The following is a 16,447-nucleotide window of genomic DNA, read 5'->3' on the forward strand; positions in this document are numbered from 1 at the left end:
ATGGTGACTTGGCCGACTAACGACAGATGATCGTGGCATAGAGAAATGGATTAATACTTATGATCGTTAGGCCAATGCGGAGGATCGATGAGAGGATGGGGTGATTTAAACATTAAATGACTATATCACATTTTACACATGCGATGCGTAATAACCGCGCAACGTTCTTTTTAAAAAGGTTTGAGGACCTTTACTCTTCGTGCTCATCCAGCTCGTGTCCGAACTGGTGCTGCTCGTACTCATGGCCTCCGTACGAGTGCTCCTGTCCAATATGTTCCGTACCGGCGTGTCCCAGATCGTATCCGTGTCCACCGTGCAGTTTGCTCTCGAACTCGCTGTGGTTCTCCAGCGTGAGTCCATGCCCATGGTGCTGTTCGGTTTCAGGGTGAACGATCTAAATTTTGGGAAGAAAACAAAAATGGTACCAAGTTAGTTAATATCACCACTCGGATAAGAAATCCAAAGAACTCTCCATACCTTCAAGTTATGCTTGAGACCTGAAATTTCCACCGGATGCTTCAGGAACTGTTGGTCCTCCTTCTTGACGTACACCGGGACGGCATGGAAGTGATGGAACTTGAAGCTCTGATGCGACGTCGCATGCTTATGTTCGATGTTGTGATGATGCTCCGTTTCCGACACATCGTCATCATCGTGATGGTGGATCAAACCAGCAAAGCACACGCCCACAAACAGCGTCACGAAGATCTGCGAATATGTATACACACCAGGATAATTAGAATCCACACTTTCTACACAGCACACACACGCAGACACTACTCACAATCGATTTGAACATTTTTCCTGTTGTTGGATTTTGGATAAGTTTTCCTTTAAAGCACACACTAACCGAGACGCACGGAATTTTGCACAGTGAACGAGTTCTTGATGGATCACAAAAGAAACCTAAATGGCGCTTGGCGTACGTCTGCACACGAACGGGTTGCGATGGTTTGTGATGTCTTTGGTAGCTACCGTTAAGGGGCTTTATAGTGGTTTGCCCCACCAAACGGCAGAGACCCAGCAGGAACGGTGGTGATGGAAAACCGCTCCAAACGGGCGAAAGCGAAAGTGAATGCGATGAAAATGAGATCTACTCCGCTCTGGTTCGCTATGGGAGAGACATCGCGATGTCTGGAAGAAGCGACACGAGGGTGATGTCCTGATGTGCACATCTTCCAGTGCCAACTCTTAAAGATCCTCTAGAATTAAGGTTCATCTTTTGTAGAAATTTTAGTCAAAATTCTTGACAGTCTTTGCACTAAAAAACAGCATCATTAATTCTCGTTATTCCAAAATCTCCAGGTTACCTCACCAAAACAAATCACTGAAAAATGATCTCACTTACCACCAGGCGATTACTGTTCAGTTACAGGAAAACCTATCAAATTACAACACAAACAAAATGAGTCTAATTGTCGTGCACTCAATGACCGTCCCAAGTCCGCATTACCCAGTATACTAGTCTCCCCTCCAGGCAGGTAATGAGATCATGTTTTTGATGTATCATTTTAACCTGTACCAATTAAAGTTCACCCAACAAACATGATCTCTCGAAAGCAAGGGACAAAACACACACACACAAATTATTAGACCAATTTCGACATCCCTTTCCCAAAACACGATGACACAATGGCGCCAGGTTGATTTGGTTTTGCTTTCGTTAGCCCGTGTGTATGTGTAGCGGACCAGTAAGCTATAAGATACGCATCATAAAGACCTTACGCAAAGGGGTGGAGGGTACCATAACACATTGATCCCTTTTCGCCCTATCATGTCCAACGACCAGCCAGCGTTGGAGTCCAATTTAATCACCTAAATTGATTTCTCATGATCAAGCTTAACTAGTTCCACGGTTCGGATGTGTGACGGAACTTCAACAGCAGCAGAGTCACAAGATGTCCCGGGTGGTCAAGCGAAACTAAAGCAAAGGGTTGCCGGCTGGCTTCGGCGAAAGCCATTTCTCTCGTGATCGTGATCGTAGTTTTCATCACATGGTTTGGTTGGCACAGCCATGTCTAATGGCCATCTTTTACTGCACCTTGGCTGATAAGCATGGTCATCGATGGTCCCATCCCCAATAACCTGTAGGGCTATGGAAGTGAATCGACTGTCGAAGCTACTTTCTTCTGCAGTGGACAGGTTCCACGGCTTAGTTACCATGATCGGTGCCTTCGATGTCTGCTCGCAACAAAAGTGGGTATGGAATTTCTAGATGTTACAGAAACACACAAAATTAACGATCAGGTACGTCTTGAAGATCATGGTAACTTGAGCCAATGATCATTAGAATAGTGAGCGCAATATTGGTGATCGCAAGAGGGACTACGTAACACTTTTTTGAAGTACAAAAACCAACCCAAGTTCGCTAAAGTTGTCCGGACAGGAAATGTTGCATCTCTTCCGATATGCCTGCTCCCGATCTTGTCCATCTGTTGGGTATGTGTACAGTGGGAGTGTGTCATAAACTTTACTATCTCGCACAAGAGAAGGTGGAACGCAAATTGATCGCAGCGGAACCGAAAAAACCTGTTCCGATGCAGCTATGCACCTTCAACGGAAGTACATACGTACAATTCCGCAATGCGCTGTTTGATACCTGTTTTATACAGCGAGTGTGATCGTTTACAGTTCTAATAGCAAAATCGATCGAATCATGCAATTGCAAGAAGTACGGATCGGTGTTGAAAGCAAAGTTGCTAATAACCGGAAGCTATCGCATCCGAACCGATAGCAGAATAATTGGATAACCCATGTGTAGAATGTGTTATTTACCTCGAAGTGGTTAATTAATCAATTATTTATATGAAATCCACTCCTATCCGAAGCAGCCGCTCTTAACGCTTCTCACCAATTTCGATTCAAAATGGCGCCACAAAGTAATTGATACCGCTTGTCCGTTAACAATTCTTGCCCGCCAGGCCTGGGAGCATCCTCCGATCGAGCCGCAACCATAATCGGTGGGCCAATTTTGAGCAGATGAAAATAAGCGGTCTCGTAGATCTGTAGCACCACGTTTTCACTGTACCGAGTGATGATCGTGGTACCGGATCGTGCGATGCACAGCTCATCGCAATACCGAAAAAGCGAAGAAATTGCAAGGGCTTATGACAACGAATGCGCCATTTTTTTTCGTCATCCATTCCCATCTCCCGTGGGTGCATGGGGAGAGTGAGAGAGTTGGGAAGAGTGCTTGCAAACCTTCCAAACAAAAGAATCACGTAATGGACCCGCGATCACGCGGAGGTTGTGCGATCACCCTCGATACGTGTGAGACTCATATGCGCTCGAATTAGGCGGCGGCATCTAATGGCGATGGGAGATTTCAGACACTTTCAGGGCTGTAATAAAACCGTAAATGGGAGGACTGTTAGTGGTAGAAGAAATGGTTCTCCTACAAGCGAAATCCCCATACGTCACTAGGGAGCCAACCAGGGAGAGAGCTCCAACATTTGCGTAATAGCAAAGTGGTGTAAAAGTCGTTACAGTGGAGGAGAGAGTGCGAGGCACAGTGACTAAATTGACAGAATAAAGGGAGCTTTGGAAGATGAAGTTGATAGTGCGTCCTGGATCCGAGGATGTCTGGATACTTTAGATAGGTATCAAGTAACTTGATCTATCATTCAATTGATCTTATAAGAAGTTCCTTGTTGATTAAAAAACTAAAAAAAAAATGCACCTATTAAAGTCTCCTTCAAAGATGCAATTACTAATGCCCTCCTGCTGAACTCCTGCTTCTACAGCTTCATTCAGCATGCAGACGAATGTCCTATGCAACGAACCACATCCATTTGCAAAGCTGTCAGCGGCACTACTTGGCTCGGCGTTAGTATTGCGTTTTATTTTCCAAACGCTTTGGTTTTATAATTTTATGGTCTCACATTGCATAAATGCTAGGGTGCCGCGCACAAGAGCGCATTACATAGAGCCGCCACCCACGAACAAGGTCCGACCGTACATTGCATCCAGTTGCATTATGATGTTTTGTGTGAGGATTGTGCGGATTTGGGACGATTTCATGCCTCGGACACAGTGGACTGTGGATAATCGCCCAAGTTCGCCGGACAGCACACCTCAGCAGCAAGATCAACGAAATCAGTTCAACACCCCTATTTTCGAATGTAAAGTAAGGGTTAGAAGTCGCCACGTTACACACCGGGTACATTAAGGCTTGTTTCACGCTTTGCTCATTTTAATAACCATCGCCCAGTAAAGAATGCATTCAACTGCATCCATCAGCTTTCCGAACGGCCCTTCAAAAGGGCGTCTATAGGGCCTGGTCTATATGCAATTTATTATGCATCTTTTTTTTTTGTTGTGCATCCATGCCCAGTGAAGCCACGCAACGATTATAATAACAGTATCGCGTGAATACATGCTCAGAGTGCTCGATAAACGCCAAAAAGAAAGGACAAAACCTTTCCACCTGTTCAGAATGTGCGTGCCAACTCCGACGCCTATATCTTCCATCTGGGGTGCTTCATTAAAGGCATTGTGTTTTGGCATGTTTTTACTTTTATTGCTGGTTGAATTAATTTAATTCTTTGTATTTGCTTCGCTTGTTTTTTATTTCTTTTTATTGGACTTGTTTTTACATCTTCTTTATACTGTTTTACCCTTTTTCATAATTTTCTTTCACGTTTTGTTTGCCATTCATTATGTGTCTTATTTTTCTTAACCGCTTCTCTCGTTCATCTTTACCTTTTACTGCCTTTTTCATTTTTTAAAATTTTTTTTCTTTCTCATTTTATATTGTTTTTTTTTCTTTTCCTAAAGACTATGCCCATTTCCACACTCAAAACATGACTGATCACATCACTTACTAATTTTAATCCCTCCCCGTTGCGCAACAATTGCTGGCTGCCGTCTAATTAAAAGTATACAGTAAAAACCGGCTAAACAAACAATGTCATTTCGCATGCATCGGTGCTTCGGTCGTTTTTTTTTTTCTTTTTTAATTAAGAGGAAACTACGGGGAACTCCGAGTCTCGTGCATACCGGCATCTGCAAGAGTTCCATACTTCCCGCAGCATTTCTCCCGTGTCGCGCATGTTTTTGCGGAAAACGGCATTTATCGATCCGATCCGGCAGCATACAGCCGGAAGTCGGAAGCTTTACAACGTTTCGCGTGCACCGTTCGGGTGCCGGTTTGAGCAGTTCCATACGTGTAGAGTTGGTTCCGTGCAGCTGGTTGGAGTTCTGCAGGTCAAAAATTTGTACCGCCGTTGCGCACGCTCTTGCTTGGGTTGGAAGTCGCGCAGCGCAGCGCATTACGCAATGAAATGTCAAGTTCAATGATCGTCCAAGCGTGACTTGGGTGCAGGTCTGGAACGATGCGTTTGAGAACGCTCTGTGGGCATAGAGCGTCGTGCCGTAGTGCAAGTTTGTTGCACACATGGTCATAAACGATCCATGCTTCTCCATGGGGGATGCTGTTCGCAAAGCTGAAAGTGAAAAGCGTTTGAGCAACGTATGCAGGAAGTATAGACGTGTCGTGCTAGTTACACGCGCTGGTTATAGTGGATTAGTGTAGGAGGTCAGTTTAGCTTAGAAGCTCCAGTCCACGAGCAACAGGTGACAAGATTGACAAGCTGGCAAAACAAGCACGGTTGACAGTGGCGGGAATGCATCTCAATGAGGTGGCCAGTGAAAGGGAGCGACATAATTTATGTTGGTCAGGTCGAACCGAACGAACCGGGAAAGAAAGTATGAGCCGCCGCTGTGTACTGTGGGAACGTGGTCAGCTTTCCTAAGGCCATTCGTTGCATCGTTGCAGTTTTTGCACATTTATTGCACGTGCCGCACATGTACGATGTGGGTGCATGAAAATGAAATAATAATCAAGAAATTAGCCATTGCATTGCATGGACGTGTCCAACGATAGGAAAATATAAATTAACCGGGGTTAGAGCCTAACTCAGCTTGAGTATCCCAAAGGAAAATATTTCAAAAGTAAACTAAATCCCAAGACTAAAACTCCTCGAAAACTTGCTCCATCGTTATTAAGGCCAATTGGACCGATCTCCTCTGAATGGGATTAAGGATTGACCAAATTGTGTCATTCATAGGCCAACACTTTTCTTTATCCAACACGTCCGGTTTCGGTTCGTAATCTGCCAATTTTATGCTGCAGGGCAAACGCGTGTTTTGTGTCGATCCGAATTGGGAGCGGAAAACCGATCAAGCCCTCGGGATGTTTATGCATGCATGTGCTCCGGCCGATCCGATCGGTTTGACGTGTTTGGAGCAACGGTTTTTTGGGCTTTCATAATTCAGCCTTTTTTTGGTGATGCTGATGCTGTTGTTTGTCTATCTGCTTCTTGGCCGTAGCATACGATGCAGTGTCAATGCTGTTTAAGCGCTGTTTGTATTGCATAATCGCACAGGAAACACCGTTTGCTGCCGTTGTGGATGCAGCAAGCACGGTCACTTTCATTTCATGTTTTCTAGTGCACATCTTCTTCGGTGCATCTCTTCTTACGCTTGTTTGCATCAAAATTAGATGTAAGTTTGCTGATCGTTTTACTAAATTTAATATTTTGATTAAATTATGTATGTGGTTAATGAATTTTCGTTATACGTTGAAATTTCATAAGTTTTTAAATGAAATTTATCCGTTGGTAGATATAAATTTATTTACAACCGAGTATGCCCGGGATAAGACAAAGAATAAGGAGGAAATGCCTTATCAATATGTGAAAATCTACTCAACACAACGGTGTTGACAATACGGCACTGGACCGTAATAATCAAATGTAAATTAAAAATAAATAAGATATAAATTTATACAAATAAATTCAAAAAAGCCTTTGTTAGTAAAAGCTTAAATGTGATAAATTTAAATAAATATTATAAATTAATGTTATCGCTATTTTTTGTCAATTTTGCCCACTATGAGCTGGGGCCAGGCTATTCAGCAGTAGTGTACAAGTAAAATGAACACGATGAAAAAGCTTTCCGTGAGCTTTTCAACCCCCGACAAGAAAGCTTGTGCACCTCGGGGAATCTTACTCAGGTGTAGCAAAAAGTTTTGATAGTTTTTTTTTTTTGTTAAGGTGTAGCAAGTACCCTTCAATTATACGGTAAAATAATCGAGAAGGCACTTCGGAAATAAACTTTGTACAGCACTGTGATATATCAATTATCGTTATTGTACAGTGCGATTTCAATTTGATCTAAATCTTTCGATTAGTGTGCATTATTGTTTAAAATGATTCCTAGCCACCGAACAGAACATGAAAAGTGAATCAAATCTAGCCTTGAACATGTGACATGCTCACCAAACCGTCCGGATTTTTTGAAGGAATACCGATCGTCTATGCTCCGAACAAAGCTTCGTAAGGATATGTTCCAAGGGCTAAGCGGAACATATCGATTATTCATCCGTTGTTCATGCGAGAATGAGCAGTAGCCCCCTGAAATTAAAGCTAGTGCTTGTGAGAAGGCCCAAGAGGGTTTTAATTTAAATATTTAGCCATATTTCTAGCGACTATTCCAATCAATGTTGACCATACTTTGAATAAACTCTGCAACCTTGGTGGCATGTACTACGCATTGCATACATTTAAACACCAACATATTCGCCAGTGGTAGGGGGATGGGAAGAATTGGCAGCTCTCGAGCCTTTTACGGAATATATTTTGACCCAAGACAATCGTACGAAAACATGCGAATCCCCTAGAAGATTACTGATCCGGACAAAAAACTAGTTAAATAGTTTTAAATCTCATCTACAAAATTAACCCTGCTGCAAGTAAAATTAAGTAAAGAAAGCTATAAATGTCAGAAGTCCGGACAAAAATCATACAAAATATTTTTCTTGTGGCAAGGCAAGAAAAATATAAAGAAGAAATCTATTTGAAAGTCTACTAATGATTAAGCGAACAGCATATTTCAATATTACATTGCATAGCTCTAGGCGCACACGCTAATATCAGCACCGTTCAGGGAAGCAATGTACATTAATGATCTCTTGTGTTTTATGCGTTGATCTTAATTTGAGACGAATTGGCATTCATAAACTAGATCACTGTAGCCCATCTACGGATGATTTGGTCTAGTAAATACATCCCCCAACTGGAGGGTGATACTAACTAATTATTGAATGCAAATGTTCCACGATAATATTAAACGGAGCCTCCCGGAACACACTGCACTACCGACGATGCAGACAATTAACTTGTAACGTTCGCACAGTAAAGTATACATGAATAAAAACATAACATAACAGCGGCCTGTTCCGGTAGTAAAATCAATACTCGGTCTAGAGCTCACTAAAAGCGGCGTACTTCGGGAAGGTAGATCGAAGCAAACACCATCGCAAGCTTAGGATTATTAATCCGTTGCATGTGATGCGCCAACGATATAATGTCCAGGGGAAGAAAGCGTACTAAACGATCGTGCACACGATGTAGACGGGAGAAACCGAATCGTACTAACAACTGCAAAAACGAATGCATAAACAAACAGTTTGAAGCACGATCACGAAACACCCCACCACTTACTATCGCCGGGTCTGTAGCCCGTGTCGCGGACAGTAGGGTGAATTTTCCTCGCATTTTCCCTTTTGGCAGAGGCGTTAATTGTGGTGAACGTTGCTGGGTCAGTGTGGTGACGCATCTCAAGCAGATAACGAATCTCTGGGATGTTTCACTTTCATCGTACGACACCGCCAACATGGGGTTTTAGTTTTGTTTTTGAATGAGTGAAACGCATTAAAGAATTCAAGTTCACCACCCAGCTCGACCAGTCACACAGTAGGTATGGGTCAAAAGTGCGTACTGTCACATATCATACGCTTCGTCATCTGGAACGCCTTTTTTTTTTGTTGGACAATTTCATCAAGACAAGGTTCACAGTTTTAATTACATGCTTTCACTACTGTAGCCACTAAGACAATCTGTATGGCTGTATCTGTATGTTAAGTATGTTAACTTCAAAGATACCATCGTCGACATTTGGTTGAAATATATCGGTACTTTTGTTTTATTTATCTACTCTCTAACAACTATAATATGAGTTACAGAATATACCTATTACATTCCAGAGAATCGTTATGGATGAGAAAAAATAACTTACAGTACTGCAATAAATTAATTCACTATTACTACGTAAAAGAAGAAATCATCAGAAGGATAAAAACAGCTGTGCACTGAACAGAAGCATCAGTGGGGAAGTTTTTTGGGGATGAGAAGGTGTCACCTAGCTCGTCGAATCCATGTCTTTCTAAATACTTTCATTGCATCGTCTTCGTTTACGACTAAAACTCAGCACCCATGCTGACTACACCACTAGAGGAATGGTTTTGGAGGATCGGGTTTTCCCGTCCCACTGCACTTACCATCTTCCTTTCTTCTTTGGAATATTTTTAAGAGATCCTCGTTTCGGCTAATCCTCAACCCTTGACAACCGGTGGCGGTGGTCGCAGGTTTGTGTCGATCTTAACCGCCTTCGACGGTCCGATGGTTGGTTTGACTGTGGTTGGCTTCCAATCGCTGGTAGCCACTTTTTTGCTCATGATGGGATTTTGCTTCAAAAGACCCTGGAATAGTTGCCCGTTGGGGTTGAGGTATAGCTCCGGATTGAATTCGCGATTCGGGCGGAGGAACTGTTGGTGCTGCTGCAGTTGTTGCTGTTGATGCGGCTGGACAAAATGTTGCTGTTGTTGCTGCTGCTGTTGCTGCTGCTGTAACTGCTGTTGGAACTGTTGCTGTACCTGCTGATGATGATGATGATTCTGGACGGCCATCGGACGACTGTTGCCCATAACAATATTCTGATTCTGAATACCATTGCCATGGTTTAGATTATTATTTCCATTGCCATGGTTGAAATGGTTCACGTTCAATTGGTTGGGCGATCTGGGTGATTCAGCCCATGCAGCATAATTCATCGAACCACTGGCTGCGGCATCAGCAACGTTTGTGGACGTACCCTTCAGCTTCATATTCTTTGGGAACTTGATCTTGAAGTTGCTGGCATCGAAATTGGCATTGTATTTGTAGTTGTTTACCTCCGACGGTGGATGCTGGTAGGTGGGTATGTGCGAGGAAAACACCTGCGTAGGACTAGCCATCGTTGGGAGTGACATCCAGTTAGAACCCTTAAGCTTTAGAGTCGGTTCCTTGTGCGGATGTTGTTGCTGCTGCTGCTGCTGCTCGGCTTGTGCCTGTGCAAGACCCCCCAGCATGTATCTGTAAGTTGCGAAGCACATAGAAAAACATATCGAGACATGAAGTTTTGCATCCAACATGAGCAAGAATTTATGGAACGGAAATCTTACCTTAGTGTGTTTATATCTATATTGTAGGGATTCGTAATCGGTATCCCGTTGATGATCTGGATCGGTGCATCAAGTGCCTCGGGAGCAATCTTATTGTCGTCCTCACTGGCATGAACTCCCTTTCCATGCCCCATACCTCCATTGCCGAAGCTTATCGAAGCACCAACATTCGCAGAACCTGACTTAATCGAACCATAATTGTTGGACGGGTGATCCAGGTATGATCCCTTCAAATTCATATTCGTCCGCAATCCCTCTTTGGCGTTAAGCATCGAGTTGATATCGTGATGCGATTGTTGGTTGAAATGCAGCTTAGTTTTGGGAGATGCTACACCACTAGGGCCATCATAGCCATGCCCACCCTTGGGCGAAGAACCATGATCTAGCGTGGAACCATGTAGATACGACTGTCCAACATCAATTGCAGAAAGATCAGGCTTTACGGGTTGTTTGTTTCCCTTGACCGTTAGGTCCACGTTGCTGCTGAGCGTGTCCTGCAAGCTTTCGATCGCTACCTTCAAAGGCTTACCGGCCGTGTAGGTGTTCTTGCCCAGCTTGACATTCTGCGGCGATGCAGTCGGTTTGTACGTCGAAGAACTCGGCACCGATTTCATCGGTTTGTAGTGGCTCGGGTTGGTAGGCAAGTTAGCACGAACTGCTCCATTCAGTTGGAACTTTTGCTTCGTGCCTCCATTCAACAGTGCTGCCAGATCAATTTCTTCGAACGCTTTGTGTGTGTCGTCGGAATCACGAGAAGCAATCTGTGGCAGGCGGCCTTCCTCCTGCAGCTGACGCATATACCTCAGCACGGCATTTTGAACGTGGCGCATGTACTCCTGTTTGGTGATTTCCAATGGTCTCGAGCTTTTTGTATCCGGATCGACTACCTTTAGCGTGGTTTCACTTCCGGCGCTCATACTATCACGCAATGGCCTTTGATAAGAAGGATGGGCAATGTTAGGCCGGTAGTTGAACTTGCCATAGTTCGGATTTACGTAGTGGTGCTGAATGTCATCGTCCGACTCCTCAATCGTTTCCTCGTGGTGATAGTTGTAGTGCTCATGCGTTACTTCTGGCTCTTCCGATTCCTTCTCGCTGTAGTGGTAATGGATTTCTTGCTTCGGTACTGCAGGCGTCGGTGGTGGTTGTGGGACGTGTGGACGCGCCGGTTTCTTCTCCTTATCCTCAATGTGGTACAGCACAAAGTATTGATGTTTCTTCGACGGTTCGGCACTCATGTCCATATCCTGGGCGGGCGATGCTTGTTGTTCACGTACCGGTACCGGACCTGGAGCGAATTTTAGCATCATACCCGGCCCTGGCATACGTCCACCCATGCCCTGACCCGGCATAAACACCGCATTCTTCTTCGATGCCTTCGTTGGATCCTCTTCGGGATCGATCGCCTCGTTAGTATAGTAGAACTCATCGTCTCCTCCGGGAAGTTCACTTTTCTTGTCCATATGCGGCTGAACACCGATCATAGGTTCAAACCCACCCTCCATATCGTCGGATGATCGATGCGTAGACTTGTAGATCGTCACCGTTTTGATTGGCTTATGGGGTACCTTCGGAAACACGAGTGGCTTCATCTTTTTCTTGTCCCGCACAACGTACTCGATCGGTTCGTGGAATTTGGTCGCAGGTTTGGAGGAAGTTTCCTTCATCAGTGCCTTGAGCGTTGCATCGGATGCCGATCCCAGATAGAACTCACCATCCGCCACCGTATGCAAGCTATCCCAGTTGTACTTCATCGCAAAATCTTCCGCTAACTTGGTGGAGTAATTGCTGCTCAGAAACGACCCATCGTCTGACGTGATGCGGAACTCTTGCGGTATCTTGGACGGATCGTCACCAAGCTTAATCTCAGTACCGTTTGAAAGCACATAGTATGTCGTTACTTCAGGGTCGGTGTAGTACTCCGTCTTGGTAGCGTCACTTGGTGAAGCTTTCAGTCCAATCGAAGTGGTAAGGTTTTGGATGGGTTTACCAGGGGCAACAGCAAAGTTCGCTTCCGATGTGGACGGTTTCATAAAGATCGTGGTACTGAGCGTTTTAAACGGTTGCTCCGACGGGTGAATGGTAGAGTAGGCCTTTGGTTCCTGAAACTTTGAGAACGATTTGGGCGTTTCCTTCATGTGCGGAAACTCGTACAGTGTGTCCGAAGCGGGCGCTGATGATGGACTTCCTCCACCGTACTTGGTGTACGGTGTGGGAGAAGCGGAAAACATCTTTGGGTACTCTTGCGAAACACCTGCACTGAACGATTCTGGGGTAGAGGAGGGAACGTAGCTAGAGAAAGAATCGGACGCCGCAGCATGTCCCTGCTTGAAGCTGTACGGTGTACCAGACTCCGACTGTATCTCACCGGGCATCTTGGCTGGTATGTACTTCGGGAAGCTTGCCGGCGAAGAAGAAATCTTCTGGAATCCATGCCCTGCGCTGGACACTTCCGGTGTTGGATTTGGACGATACTTGTATGGATCGTACGAAGGTTTCTCACGCTGAGAGCTGGTGGACTGAAGAGTGGGATAGCTGGTCACCTTCGAGTAGCTGGGTGCTGGCGATGGCTTCGGTAAGTCGGCGTACTTATGCTTTGATGGCCGTGCCGTGGCCAACTTCAAAAAGTCCGACGACACTTCCGACAGATGCTTGTCCGAGGATTCGTAGTGCTTGGAACCGTGGTACGATACGGAACTCGTTTCCGGCTGCTTCTTCGGTGGATCCACATGGTGTGACTTGGGTGGATGGTAAATGTACGTCTCCTTCAGCTGTACGGTTGGGGTCGGATCACGTTCATAGTTCACGGCCGATGGTTTGAACGTTTCGACATGATGCGACTTAATGGGTCTGTAGTGGTACGGTTCTTCGGAAGGAACAGGTTCCGGTTCCATCTGCACTTGCGTGATTGTTTCAATGGGTCGATAGCTTTTCGGCGGATAGTATTGGGGCTCCTCTGTTGGCTGTGGTTTTTCTTTCTTCGGCGGACGTGGCGTCTCATAACCATGGTGATGTTGATGGTGATGATGCTGATGTTCCTGCTCAAGCTGTTGATGGTATTGAAGTTGTTGATGCTGCTGTTGCTGCTGCTGTTGCTGCTGATGCTGTTGTTTCAGGAAGTTCTCCTCCACTTCCTTCTCGTACTTTACGTGTGGATTGGACGCCTCCGAAACGAAATGCTTCTTCTCCTGATGATACTTTGGTGTGTGTTCTTCCTCCACCTCAAAACCCTTGGTAGGACGATACCGTCCCAACTCTACCGGCACTGGAGCTTGCTTTGGTTTGGGACTCTTTCCAAGGTACTCTCGATGTTCATCTTCACGCGGATGCTTCGGATGCTTCGCGTGATACGACTCAGGCGCCGGTCTCACCTTGTGGACGGTCAGAATGGAACTACTGCTCTGGGAATCGGGACCGTTCGGTGTGAACTTGTGGAATTCCTGGTAACTACTGCCAGATTCGTGATGCGTCGCGTAACTGCTTCCAAAGGACGATTCATCTGGCCGGACAGCCTGCACAAACACATTGGAAGCGGCCGTGTCCTGTTGCTTGATGGGTGTAATCTTTGCTGACGTCGGCAAATGAACGGTTTTCGACAGAGTCTCCTGCTTCGGTGGTAGCTTCATCTCTTTCGGCCGGTATCCCAACGTAGGCAACGGTTCTGGCTGCTCATGATCAGCTGCCACATACGGAGTAACGGTGTGCACCAACATCGGCTTGGTTGTTTTCGGCAAAATGTGTTTCGGGCGATAGGTAGGCACTGCTGAGGGCTTCGACGAAGGAGCCACGGTGGACGATGGTTTTGTCGGAACAGGTTTGCTATGATGGTAGATGATGTGTGGCTCCGGTGCTTCACGCTCCGGTGCTTTGCTCGGTCCAAAATGATCATACTTAACCGTGGTAAACTCGACGAACGAACTCGCCGGCATCGGGGTAGTACCCTTAGGACCGTTCTGCATGTACTGTTTGCGTAGGCGAAGCGCCTCGTGGACAAAGTCCTGAGGAGATTGTTCTTCCGTTGGGCCACGGTCTGAGACACGATCGGTTGCACTGTCATCGTGGATGATCACTTCGTCGTCGGGCGAGATATTGATCACGTACTGGGACTCCTTACCATTTTCTGTGACGGCAATCAAGGGTAATCAAGAGGTCACAGATCAAGGGTATCCTGAGCTTGAGGAGCGGATAATGATGACTTCTTCTACCTACCAGTAGTTTTGGCGAATAAGCGGTTCGATGTCCAGGGTGAAATCGCAGAAGCAGATGCTATTTGATCAACATAGTAAACCTGTTCTGATCGGTCGTCCTCGTGTCGTCGATTTTTCTTCTTGTGCTTTCCACTTTCACCACTGACCGCGCATATGAGCACCTTTATTGGGTTGATTTCACGGTTAGCATAAAGATTTCATCCACAGTTTTAGATATCACATCACCAGCGCCAACAGACGATCGTTACCAAAAATTGAAGGGAATAAAAAACGAACAACTTGTTAGAAATATTGATCAAACCAGAAACACACTCTAAAACTTATACTAAACACAGTCACTTTGAATGTCTCTTTTGTTATTTGTCTTTGAGATTTTAGCTCACATCGGTTCTCGATCCAATCACTCTTTACAATTCACTTTTAAGTCACTTGTTTCTGTCAAGTCATGTTTTTAAGCACTTCTCGAGAACACTTTTTCACTCTTAAATCGCATTGTCCTTTTTTTTCTCTCGACAGTCCACCATTTTTCCCAATTCCAAACCGAACCATACTATTAACTTACGGCAAGGCTTATCAACAGCAGTGCACGTGCATGGATCCTCATCGTGTTCGCGCCACGGTTGCCTAGCTGATACTGACTGTGCGCCAACCGTAGCCGTGCGCGTTTTATATAAACTCTTCGTGAATCCGTTGCGCACAGAGCCCAGAGGATATCGCGTTTTAAAAAATCTGCACCCAACCTTAAGGCCACTGGCCACACACCGTCGTCGTTCGTCTTCCGTCTATTCACTCTCGCTCGCACACACATACACGCGCTGCCCAATTTCCCGGGAAAATCAGTGAAAAAGAAATCGCCCCGTTAAACATCGGCGCAAACTTTAACGCCAGACTGAGCCCGAGAAGAAAAGTCTTTGGCATCTCGGGCGTTTGTTAGCACCCCATTTTACCTTAGGCACCCACCCCGTTCACTAAACCGACCGGAGCGCGGCTGCTCTGCATAGTCTTACAAACTAATCCGCGATCGCGTTTATTTTTCCGCTGCCTAGCTCCAACTACTTTACCACCGTCGCCACCACCACCCCAGGGAGGGATTTTCCTTTCAGATGGAAAACCTTTCGGTAGGTGGCTGTTTTGTGTGAGTGTGTTTTTCTTGCCTTTCTTTCCATCCATCCATCCATCCACACGGCAGACGGACGTTGGCGTCGGTCTCAGGATTAACAATCTAGCGGCATGCGACTCAGACGGTTCGGTGTGTGGATAGAGATTTATCGTCCATGCAATAGGGCAATGCTACCGGCGCATGTTGATCGTTGTGTTTTGAGGTTGTTGAATCGTTTTTTGCCCCATACCAATGAAGGCTTCATTGGAACCGCCCACTGAATGTCCTTCAGGGTGGTCACCTGAACTGCTTGGCAAAAAGGGCTTAATTTAGATGAGCTAATGAATGTAATAGGCTTGGGGGATAGTGAGTCATTGTGGTAAATAGCTTATTAGAAAGATTGTAAATAAATGCCGACAGGCATACGATTTTTTGTATAAACTTCTTTGATCTCAATTCGTATGAGAAGATTGCATTGATTGATTGAATAAAAAACATCATAATAGACTGGTATAAATGGATTCCGAAAAGGACAAAAATTACGCTAATACGCATCTGGTGCTATGCAATAAATGTTCACAGATTATTGTTGATAAGAATAATTATTTGATGCATGCTTTTTAGTCACAAGAGCTACTGTTGTCGTCCAAGGGCAGTATTTTAATAACAATTATGGCATTAAACGACTAAAATGTGTTTGACGTCAAGAATCCGAAATAATAAAATTGTAACTGTGACTATAACGTCTTTCATCTCCCACGACCTTCTTTTGCTTAATTTAATCGATAACTTCCAAAGCCTGAAAGTATGCAATATCTTTTAAATCTACTCTTTTTTCATAATTGTACTTCACTTTTC

The 16,447-nt window shown here is 45.0% G+C and overlaps 3 protein-coding genes across 3 annotated transcripts in view; 1 reads left to right on the forward strand and 2 right to left on the reverse strand.

Moving 5' to 3' along the window:
* Positions 1 to 16,447, forward strand: part of LOC126558677 (cleavage and polyadenylation specificity factor subunit 4) — a 500,167-nt gene that overhangs the window by 122,727 nt on the left and 360,993 nt on the right. The window lies entirely within an intron of this gene.
* Positions 98 to 799, reverse strand: LOC126560069 (histidine-rich glycoprotein). Its single transcript, XM_050216230.1, has 3 exons — positions 785 to 799; positions 478 to 708; positions 98 to 394 (listed from the first exon to the last, which is right to left on the reverse strand). Exons 1-3 carry the CDS (start codon positions 797 to 799, stop codon positions 191 to 193), a joined length of 450 nt encoding a protein of 149 aa, XP_050072187.1. The 3' UTR covers positions 98 to 190.
* LOC126556693 (uncharacterized) lies at positions 9,395 to 15,179 on the reverse strand. Its single transcript, XM_050212128.1, has 4 exons — positions 15,053 to 15,179; positions 14,492 to 14,651; positions 10,283 to 14,402; positions 9,395 to 10,193 (listed from the first exon to the last, which is right to left on the reverse strand). The coding sequence occupies exons 1-4, from the start codon at positions 15,092 to 15,094 to the stop codon at positions 9,395 to 9,397; spliced, it is 5,121 nt and encodes a 1,706-aa protein (XP_050068085.1). The 5' UTR covers positions 15,095 to 15,179.

This window comes from Anopheles maculipalpis, chromosome 2RL, assembly GCF_943734695.1.
Source record: "Anopheles maculipalpis chromosome 2RL, idAnoMacuDA_375_x, whole genome shotgun sequence".
NCBI lineage: Eukaryota > Metazoa > Arthropoda > Insecta > Diptera > Culicidae > Anopheles > Anopheles maculipalpis.